This window comes from Podarcis vaucheri, assembly GCF_965113315.1.
Source record: "Podarcis vaucheri genome assembly, chromosome: 5".
NCBI lineage: Eukaryota > Metazoa > Chordata > Lepidosauria > Squamata > Lacertidae > Podarcis > Podarcis vaucheri.
Window position 1 is genome coordinate 70742656 of NC_138763.1, and position 11170 is coordinate 70753825.

Here is an 11170-nt window from a genome sequence, read left to right on the forward strand (position 1 = left end):
ACTCCCTGCCTGGACTCCACCTTACCATCTTTTCACCACTGAGAGCAATCTTAAAACACAAGAAGCTGGTATAAATTGAACCAACATAAACTAAGTCAGCCATTCAGGACCAGGCTGAACTGCTCTAACCTGGAAGAGGGAAAACGAGCCTTTAAATTAAGTTACACTACTCTTTTCATTGCCTTAATTTACTCCAGGTTCCTAGGTCACATAACCAACATGCATGTGATAAGGATTCAGCCTAGGTTTCACTCCCTTCTGTCCTGCCCCCGCCACACTCGTTTTTCAGATTTTACATGGGCTTAAGATCCAATAGAATGGACGCGGGTGGTGCTGTGGGTTAAACCACAGAGCCTAGGGCTTGCCGATCAGAAGGTTGGCGGTTTGAATCCCCGCGACGGGGTGAGCACCCTGCTCCTGCCAAATTGCAGTTTGAAAGCACGTCAAAGTGCAAGTAGATAAATAGGTACCGCTCCAGCGGGAAGGTAAACAGCGTTTCCGTGCGCTGCTCTGGTTCGCCAGAAGCGGCTTAGTCATGCTGGCCACATGACCCGTAAGCTGTACGCCGGCTTCCTTGGCCAGTAAAGCGAGATGAGCGCCGCAACTCCAGAGTCGGTCACGACTGGACCTAATGGTCAGGGGTCCCTTTACCTTTATCTTTTAAGATCCAATGGGGTCTGCTGAGCCAGGATGGAGGAAATATGCTAGCCTATGTCTGGCTGAGCCAGGTTAAGGGAGTTAAGCTGATCAGCAGGATCCTAACTCCACTCATCCTGGTAGATCTAGCCTTAGAATTGTGCCCCAAGCCTTGTTTAGGCAATTGTTTTGTTAGGTAAACCAATTTTTACTTTTTGCTCTTTTCTTGATTCTCTCTCAACTTTTTTATTTGATTGAATTTGTATAATAACAGTTTCAATATATTTTTAAAATTTTCTGTAAGCGCCCCAGGATGCTACATAACAATAAGACAGGAGACAAATGCTTCTGCATGTAAAATATCTGAAATACAGTAGAAGCTGCAGCATTCCTAACAGACAACAAGGACTATCACAAACATAAGTTGCTACAATGCTGAAACCCTGGCTGCTGCCAAATAGTAATGACTGCCTGCAGCCATTTATTCACAAGGTTTGCAGTACTAGAAGTGATTTAATTATTCAGCTTCATAAATTTAACTCAAGGTTGTTAAAGGAGTCACACACTGGCAAGAAAAGGCTACATGTAATATCTGCCCAATAGCAGTGAACAAATTGTGCTGTAGACTCAGCAGTCTCATACTGACGCACACTATCTGTGGTACTCAGAGTTCTCAGTGTTTAATGCCTTCCTCTTATGCACTCTAATTTTTTTTTTTTAATGCCTTTACATAGAGGGACCCACAACTAAATAAAGGGTTAGAGTCAGGGCAAAACAAGAGCTCAATCCCAGAAAAAATTTTTTTTTACTAAACAGAATACTTTTTGTTAATGGTCTGCTTTATGTTGGGAGTGAAGCTTTCTTGCTGTTGAAACCTAATAGTCACAGGTAGGACTGAGAGCAATAGTTCAGAGTCCAAGGAATCTGGCTGGAGCCCTAGAGCAACTGTTAGGGAAATGTGAAGTGGGTGTTTCCCATTAGGCTGGCTAGCCACCTTCTTAATGCGGATAACTTTAAAAACTGCATACCAAATAATGCCACCTTGTGCAAATAGAATTCTCTCGCCTGGAATGGTCTGCAACTTTTCTAGACTTAAATGTAAAAATCCTGCAAGCGACCTTGTTTTACTAAACCTGCTTTTTGTAATACAGCATTACATCATCGTCATTCTTGTGTAGTACATTTAATTGACCTCTGCCTAGGGGTACAGTTATCAGTTAATTCGTTTTTATTAAATTTCTATATTGCCCTTTATCAGAGGATCACAGGGCGGTTTGCAATATAAGAACACAAAAATGCATACCATAGCAACAACCAAAAACAATTCCCCTGCCCCCCCCCCACATTTCAAAGGCCATAGATTGTTTAATTAGCCAAAGACCTGGCTAAAGAGGAATGTTTTTCATATATAATGAAAATGCCACATTAGCCTCCCTAGGGATAGCATTCCACAAGTGGGGAGCCACTACAGATAAAACCCATTCTCTTGTTGCCACCCTCCAGACATCTTATGTAGGGTCTCAGATGATGATTGTGGGGTCAGTTCATATGGGGAGAGGCCGTTCTTGGGGTATTGCGTCCCTGGGCCATTTAAGGCTTTATAGGTCAAAACCAGCATTTTGAATTGGGCCCAGAAATTGGCAGTCAGTGCAGTCGGGCCAGGATTGGCGTTATATGCTCTCTAAGTGGAGGCTTCTGCAGTGTGGCAGAGGAAATATATTTTGTTGGCAAAGAGGCCAAAAATCAAGTGTGCCGGGGCAGAATGAAAAGCCACTTCATTTCCCCAACACACCCCTGAAAGGGGGCAAAATCTATGCCAGCCCTGGAGCCAGTGTAATTTCCCTTCCTGCTGAAAAACAAACTGGGGGGCACAGGAAAAGCACCTCCTTCACCTTCTGCTGTAAAAGCAAGCAGAAGGGCTTTGAAATGGTAGTTCTTCTGCCATGCAATTTCCCACCACTACCACTGTAGGATTACTCTGCATTATGGATCCAATGTTATACCCACCCTACTGGGAAGTAAGATGCAATTAATCAATGAACTTCTGAGTATATGTGTATAGGATTATGCTTTAAGATGATATAATTTTGCATGGAAAAAAATGCTCTATTATTTATGTCTTACGCAGAAGCATTCATAAGTAATTATACCAACTATCAGCAGGTCAAAAATACTTCCTTAAAATAAATTCAGTCATATTTTTTTTTAATGCTTTCATTACATTTTGAAGCCTTATTCCTAGCGCACCATGTTTGAAGTAGGTGGAGAAATATACCACTTGGTAAAAAAACAACAACTAAAAAGAGTCGTTTCATTGTTATATTGCTTGTGGATATGAACAATAAAGACAGATTACAACAATTTATTTGAAAATAATTTAATGTATTATCTTCCCATACGTAGTTCGGAGTACATTCTAAAGGTCTTTTTTTAAATACACTTAATGAGAATGTACATTTTACAAGACAAAACAAAAGCAAGGTCACAAGTATTCATTCCTAACATACATTGTAGTGTTTAAGCAAGGCAAACACCATGAATTACATCAGTTGCAGCATACTGTATACCACACATCTAAAAATCTTCAGTGAAATGACTTAAGACCTCATTTTTACACCAATTACAAGTGAGCAGAAAACACTGCAATATGGTTGTTTGTGCAGTGTCCAGATCATTCATCATTTATGCATCTTTTCTCTTGATGATCAGAGGTCCCACATTGTCTCCCGTTTCATCATTATGGTTTGTATGAGACCCATCGCATAATGGAAACTAGGGAGGGAAAAAATACCTTAAATTTACTTTTATATATATATAGCAAATAGCAATTCACAAACAACAAGGAAACCTAAGAGTGGCCTGATTTATACCAAGTCATGGTTTGTTTAGCCTAAGTGTTGTTGACTTGAAATCTGAATGCAGCCCAGTGGATAGCTATAATTTATTTTCTGGCAAGAAAATCTGAATGTAATGCTATGATTTGTAGTTGGCTTACGAATCACTGTTTTTGAAGACTATGGTTGGCATTATGTCTCAACCCAATGGCCTTGCTTAACCATGGTTTGTTTGACTATTCCTTCCCAGGTACCTGCCAAACTACAGGGCCACAAGATCAGCACAGGTGGAAAACAAGTTGCACTTTGGAGAACCAAGTCACAGTGTATTTTCCTAACTGTGAAACCAACACATGGTTGGCTAAGCAAACTATGATTAATCAAACCATGGTCGAGAGTTAAATGCTGTTTACAGCCAATGCTGAAGAAATTTGGGTACGCTACCATCTAATAATTTAGTAGGCCATCAGAAGATATCACAGTTCCTGTGCTGATATGACAGAAGACTTGTCCGTACTAAACTTAGACCTAGATTCAACTAATCCACTGCACTAGCAGAAGCCAGCAATGGGGCTGCTACCCTCTCCTCTCCTCCTCCCAAATCTATTCTGGAGAGTCAGGAGAATCCCAAAAACAGCACGGGGGGGGGGGGGGAGCAGGGTCATTCTGCCTGGCTTGCAATAATAGTTGCATTCACAGGCCCGTCAAAAAAGTGCAATTTTCAATTCCTGCCATTATAAATAAAATACATTTGTCTGAGGACTAGTATCAGCATTTGGCCTTGAAAACAAGGACAGGATGAAAGTATTTCAACATATTTGATCAACTGCTTTATTATCCAACCACTGTTACAATTTACACTAGAATAATTCCTTTTTTGCTTCGAACATTGAACAACCTATTCTCCTCTTGCAATATTTCTTTTCCCACTATAACCTACCCCTCTCAGTTGTCTTTTAAAATATGAATGCTTAAACATCAATATTCAGTGGTGTTTACTCTTATGTTACATGCTCTCAGGAGGAAACCTTCCTCCTATGGAAAATTGCTTTGATTCTAGAAATAGCCGATTACTGGACTTTCAGTTATTCCTTCTGATTCTTCGTGATGAACTAAAAGTACCGTATTTTTCGCTCTATAAGATGCACCAGACCATAAGACACACCTGGTTTTTGGAAGAGGAAAACAAGGGGGAAAAAATATTCTGAATCCCAGAAGCCAGGACAGCAAGCGGGATTGTTGCGCAGCGATCCTGCTTGCCGTCCTGGCTTATGGGATAGCCGCGCGCAGCCTCTTCCGGGCAGGGGTAGCCTTCATCCCCCTGCCCAGGAGAGGCTGCACGTGGCTAAAGGCTTCCCCGAGAGCCGTGCTCCCTTTAAAGAGCGTGCGGAGTGTGCCCTGCTTGGGGGCTTTTCCCTGAGGGAGAAGGGCAGCCCTTCTCTCTCCTCGTGGAAAAACCCTGAAGAGCCTCAAGACATGCTCCACGCGGCTCTTTAAAGGGAGCACTGAGCAGAGCCTCCCGCCTGCATTCGCTCCATAAGACGCACACATATTTCCCCTTACTTTCTGGGAAGGGAAAAGTGCCTCTTATAGAGCAAAAAATATGGTAAGTACTTTGGCTGTGGAGGGTTCAGCTAATTTGTAATTTAAAAGTTACAAGATATTTGCCGTTTTCTTCTCTTACCTTCTTTGACCTCCAACATCGGCAGTACACAGCTTTCTCCCCCAAATCTTCCATATCAAATGCATGGACTACCTTTGGGTTATCTTTCTGGATATGGAGATTTACCATCCCATTACAGCATCTGTCCTTGCTGATAAATTTTTTGTAAGCAAGATAGCCAATGGCTGCCGCTCCAGCAGCAAACGTAACGGCTGCAATCCATTCAACTGAAACAGAAATATGGAGAAATGGTTAAAGAGCACTCACTAAGGCCTTTTGTGCAAACTGGTGCTGAGAAGTTACCGTCTGACAGAATTTTCATTTTCTCCTCATACACACTTCATAGCATTTAGTAGGGCTTAATCTGCGTTCCCAAACTGCCAGAATATAAACTGAAAGCACTCTTTCCCATGCATGTCTACTCACTAAACACGGAAAGATTTTGCTTCCAAAGTGTGCACAGGATTAGCGCCTTAGGGTTACATCTAATGTTAGACCTATTCTGAATACAGACATTGAAATTAATGGACATAATTAACATAGGTCCATTGATTTCAGTGGGTCTACCTCCAAGTATATCCTAGTTGGATTCAACCCCTAAAATGCTATTCTATTCCAAGTGGTGAGTTTGATCAAGTTCAAAAATACGATTGTAGTTTTAGTTTTTGTTCTGACACTCATGGAAAGGAACCACTTCATTTCTTTTGTGTAGACCCAGTAGAAGGGGTAAATAAAATTTAGAATATTAGAATACTAGAAATCATGTTTCCCTTCTCAAGGAAATGATTAACCCTCAAGACTTCTTCCCCCTCCCTATGCAACTTAGAGCACAACCATTTCCAAGTAAGTACTATTTTCAAAAGGTCAAAAATGTAGCTAACACATGACTTTAAGGAATGGCAAAATGAGAAACAAGTAAGTTAGATCAAAAGAGTTACATAGAACTACATACTGAGACAAGAGATAACCTGGAAAGGGTTCTCATAGGAAGAGAAGGAATTCGAATATTATCTGGCAGGTAAAAATAAGGTCATCAGTACATGTATTTATTATTAATCTAGTACTCTTGAGGAAAGAGAAGTCAACCTATTCATCAATCACAATCATTGACACAATAGAGGTTACTAGCTTCCAGGCTAACCAGAGGTGATTAACTTTGCAAACAAACAAGCATTTCCCAATTAAAAATTCTAAAACTCCCACTGACCGCATTAGGATTTACGTGTTTGGATTAGCAACCCTGAAGATGCAATCTTGTGCAATAATACTTTATACCTTGTCCACACTATTATTTCAACAGAAGGCATTCTGTTGAATCAGGAGTTCCACTAAAGCAGGAGTAGGAAAAATTTTTAGCCCAGCAGGCCAGATTGTTATCTTCCCCTATCTGTCAATCAGTTGATGTCACAATGAGGTCCATTGACCTTTTTTGCTCAGAGGTGGTCTTCAGAACCCTTTCTCGAAACACTATTTTGTGCAGGGCTTTGAAAGGGGCTTCTGACAATCAGCCAATTATTGGATCTTCAGAAGTTCCTTTCAAAGTGCTGGTCAGCAGTGCAAATAAACACACTTTCAGCTAAACCAGGTTTTTACCTGCCCTGACCTCATGCACAGCATCAGGTACAGAGAAAGTTGCTACAGCTTGGCCAAAACAGTCTCATAGGCCAAATGAGGGTGCCTGGTAGTCCTAATGAGGCCTGACAGCTGGAAGTTCTCCACCCGGCACTAAAGCAAGGGTTGCAGTCAACACAACCAAAATATTTACCCTAGAAGCTTTAGCAGAGCTTCCAGGCAGACCAAAAAATATACCAGAGGGTAGGAAGCTTGAGCTCCACCAACTTGTCCCTATCACCTATATGCAAGTCCATAACACTTTTATCAGGACCAGCTTAAGAACAAAAAACAGCAGTGGGCTGCTTTTGCAGAATCACAGAATTTTTCTCTAGCTCAGTATTAAAGAGGGGAGATGGGAAGAGATAAAGTTGTTAGCGAAGACATGGTAGAAAGTTGTGTTTACAATGTGTGATCGCAGTATGAAGGCAGTGTTTTAAGAAGACTGATTACAGTTAGAACCAAAATGTTTTGAGAACATCCAGTTATTTTTCTGCAGAAAATGTTCCATTCCAGAAGCTCATTAATAATAAAGAATAGATGCCACTAGCCAAACTTGGAAGTTTCGGAGTTTTTAGCTTTGTCTGCTAAAGTAAAATAAGCATGTTGAATTAGGTTATTCTCTAGATCTTGGATATCAGAAAATTTACTAAAACAAATGGGAGATTTTCTCATTTGCAAATTACCCTAATTTACAGAAGAATTTTCCCTATAAAAATTGTCTGGAAAAATCGTATCACACAACCAGAGATATTTTATGCTGAGCAGAGAATAAGACAAAGCTCTGCAAAAGGCTTCCTGGACAACCATCTTGGAAACTGCAACATATTGGAGGGCATGGCAGAAACTCCATCTGCACCAAAAGTATTTTATTTACTCCCTCTTCTTTATCTCTGCCTGCCTAGAGTTTTGTGAAACTGTAAAGTTCTTACCGTCAATATCTAACAAGCCTCATAAAACTGTTGTACCATACTCTCAATTTAACCAACTATAGTGGAGCAACACAGCTACCGCTGAATCTTTTTGTAGATAGGCGAAAGTCCTTGGTGCCGAGTTTTATTTCCAAGTTCAGTAAGACAAACAGCTCACAAACTCCATACCCACACGTCAATACAACAAAAGCTATACAGTATATAACTACACACTCATGAAATCCAACCAGCTCATGTCAGACAGAACACAGGAAAGCATGGACCAACACATCACAAAAAGAAGCTTGCAACTTTCAGATGCCCTGCACTTGTTGAAAGTTAGGGGGTCTAACTACATACCTGCAAGGCTGCACCTGTGTCATAGGCACATATAAACCATAGTAGGGAACAGATCACGCAGACCAAGATAAATATGGCAAGAGTATTCTGATTCCAACTATTTAACTTAACTAACATAAGTGGAGGATGGAGTGTTGCCACCAAGAGCACTGTAGGGCGCAAGGAAAATGGGTAATCAGGAACTATGGTGAATGTACAGAATATCATATACAAAAGGATTGAGCTATATAACATATGTGATGTCAGGATCCCGACAGGCACCTGCCTAAAATGCTGGACAGAGACACCTACAAAAAATTACAACTCTGGGCGTGCATCAGGTGTCCTTAGAGATGTGAATGCCCAGAAACTAAGGCCTGAAATTGAGAGACTTGACATGGAGTAGGGAATAACACAAATACTGAAAACAGCTCTTACAGCAATAGTGCTTTATTTAGTGTGGTTGTACAGCACCTGACTGCTTTATCCTGTTTTTCATCACAAGATGACAGTTCTGCTCTACAGATCCTGGAACTTGAAAGATTGTTACTTATCCAGGGTCAAAGAACACTTAGGCCCCTTTAGATTCTGAACAAGCTTCCTCAAACTCAGCCCTCCATATGTTTTTTGAGACTACAATTCCCATCATCCCTGACCACTGGCCCTGCTAACTAGGGATCATGGGAGTTGTAGGCCAAAAACATCTGGAGGGCAGAGTTTGAGGAATCCTGCTTCAGAATCTTTTCAAAGCTGGGCAATAGTTCTTCAAAATATGAATTAGCAATCCACACCCTTAGTTGATGTTCGTTTGCTAAACCTTACAAGTAAAAACAGGGGAGAATCCCAGCCAATCTCTGATTATGTGCCAAGTGCCCTCTGCTCACTATTGACCAAAAAGGCCAGCCCTCAAATCAAAGTGCGACTTTTAGGCAAACGAAGCCCTGAAGCCTCTCCCCTTAGGAGCAGGAGCCTGAATGCAACCTTTCTCAAACCCACATCTAGTTACATTTCCCCCAGCAGGAGCACTAAACTACCCCACTAATCCCCAAAGGTATTCGTTAAAGACGCTGGTTTCCGCGCAAGAGCTTCAAGGGCGTCCACCACGAGCAATTCAGAGGCCGAGCTTCACCACGCCCCCTTCCCAAAAGAGCCAAATTCCGGCTAGGAACGCGGTGCCTCAGCTTAAAGACCCGAGACAACAATTCCAGCAGCAGAAATGCTTGGCATTTGTAGCGCAGTCACGAGTTCCTTTGTTCTCGGCGCAGAAGCGAGCGGGAGAGGCAGAGGTCAGGCAGGGAAGCCCGACTGTCGGAAGTGCGCGGCGCCCGAGGGCTCCCGCGGAGCAAACAGGTGCGGGGAGAAAGGCGAGCGCTTGGCCAACGCCCGCTATGATGACTCAAGGAGGGAAGGAGGAAGAAGCAGCCTCGGGGCATCGCTGCTGCTCTTGCTGCGCAGCGCAACGCTCCAAGCGGCGACCGGAGCCCTGGAGGGGAAAGAACTGCTGAAGGTCACTGCAAAAAAAAAAAAAGCCCAGGGGAGCTGCAGAGGTCGCAGGTGCAAAACTGCTCGCCCCCTATTACAGTCAGGCTGGGTCCACTCTATTAAAAAAAGACTATGCCCCGCCCGCCTCGTTGCAGGCGCCGCATTCCCGGAGCCTTTCTCTTTCCCCGGCCGTGAAGATGCGCCTGTTTTGAGGGGGAAAGAGAACTGCACGGCACACAGGGCCCCGCTCTAAGGTAACAGGTCTCTCTCTCTCGGTTGGCAACGCGGGTCAAAAGGAGGAAAGAACTGCTCGGGAACCACGGAGAAACCCCACATAACCCGCCCCCCCCTTGCAAGGGCGTCGCTGCAACCCCGCGACCTTGCAGGCTCTTACCCCGCACGGAAGAATTCGACCCGAGCCCCATGACTGCAGCCCCGGACGCACGCCGCGCGGCCACCCTCGGAGGCTCCGGCGAAGGGCGCGCGAGGCGGAGCGAGGGAAGTGACACCCGGCGGCGACGCGCCTGCGCGCCGGGGCTTTTAACATGGCGCCGGCCGGGGGCGGCCTCTCTGCTTCAAGGGGCGGGGCAAGCGCTGCAAAAGCACCCAGCGCGGCTCTAGCGGGAAGGGTGGCCGCGGTGGGTGGAGGGAGGTCAGGGGTGAGTGAGATCGCCGGCGGCTGGAGACTTAGAGACCTCGGGGGTCGTCGGGAGGATTAAAGGAAAAGGGGGGGGGAGGAGGAAGAAGAACAGTCAATGCCACCCTGAGCATAAATGCTGCAAATGCGAGAAGCAGCTGAATAAACGAGCCGGGAAAGATTTGGGGGACAGGTGCCAAAGGGGACAGGGTAGCTCAGCGGAGGGCTAAGAGGGCGCTGCCCCACCAACCGAAGCGCCTGCCTTCCTGCTTGCAAACAGTCCATGGGATGGCGGTGCCTGCCAGCTCCTCCTCCTCCTGCTTAGCCTCGGTGTTGCTCTTGCAGAGTTGGTCCCAGGTCCACCTACACCCTACCAGTCTTGAGGGGCACCTGCTGCCACTGATCCTCGAAACCTTTAAGAAGTTGAGAGGAGAGATGATCCCAACAGGCGTAGGTTGTTCTCCTGAAAGGCAAACTTGTTGGAATTTCCTTTCAGGTGGGGCTCTCCTGGAGATGCCTGAGAACTTCCGCAAGCAAAACAGATGGGCTACCACTTTGAGCTACAGCCCCTTCCCTTAATTTTTCCTCTTTTTCACCTTTTTCATCAAGAAGGTCCTCTGCTGCTGACAGGTTTCCATGCTTTACTTACAACAGGGATGGGGGCCTTTGATGCACCATATGTTTTATTTTATTGATTTAGATTTCTTACCCACAATTTACCATAAGGTATATAAAAGTGTAAAAAAGAGAAGAAAATCAGTTCCAGATCCCTGACTTGCCTGTGCCTTTAAGATGCAACATCAGAAACACTTGCCTGGGAGTAAGCCTTATTGAATTCAGTGCTGCTTCCACATACACATGCATAGAATATTGGGCTGCAACCCTAAAAAATACATAGTTGTTAGTATACCCAGCTTATATGGAAAAGTAGATCTACTATTATGTAACTGGTGAGGATGGGCTGAACAACCCCAACTTTCACACACGTGCAGCAAAAAGAAAAATAAAGAAAATCAGTAGAATAGCCTATGCAGTCTTCCAATACCAGTTGTGTAGC

At 44.0% G+C, this 11170-nt stretch overlaps 1 protein-coding gene across 1 annotated transcript; it reads right to left on the reverse strand.

The window, feature by feature from the left end:
- Positions 1 to 2997: 2997 nt before the first annotated feature.
- On the reverse strand, positions 2998 to 10019 carry CISD1 (CDGSH iron sulfur domain 1). Its single transcript, XM_082223712.1, has 3 exons — positions 9871 to 10019; positions 5155 to 5360; positions 2998 to 3408 (listed from the first exon to the last, which is right to left on the reverse strand). The coding sequence occupies exons 1-3, from the start codon at positions 9899 to 9901 to the stop codon at positions 3319 to 3321; spliced, it is 327 nt and encodes a 108-aa protein (XP_082079838.1). The 5' UTR covers positions 9902 to 10019; the 3' UTR covers positions 2998 to 3318.
- Positions 10020 to 11170: the final 1151 nt, after the last annotated feature.

What these genes read in the sequence shown, in the direction of transcription:
- CISD1 (XM_082223712.1), bottom strand. Translation starts at nt 9,901, where the DNA reads ATGGGGCTCGGGTCGAATTCTTCCGTGCGGG. An exon ending in GTCGAATTCTTCCGTGCGGG is followed by an intron (nt 5,361 to 9,870) that starts GTAAGAGCCTGC and finishes TTTCTGTTTCAG; the next exon opens with TTGAATGGATTGCAGCCGTT. An exon ending in GATGTTGGAGGTCAAAGAAG is followed by an intron (nt 3,409 to 5,154) that starts GTAAGAGAAGAA and finishes TTCCCTCCCTAG; the next exon opens with TTTCCATTATGCGATGGGTC.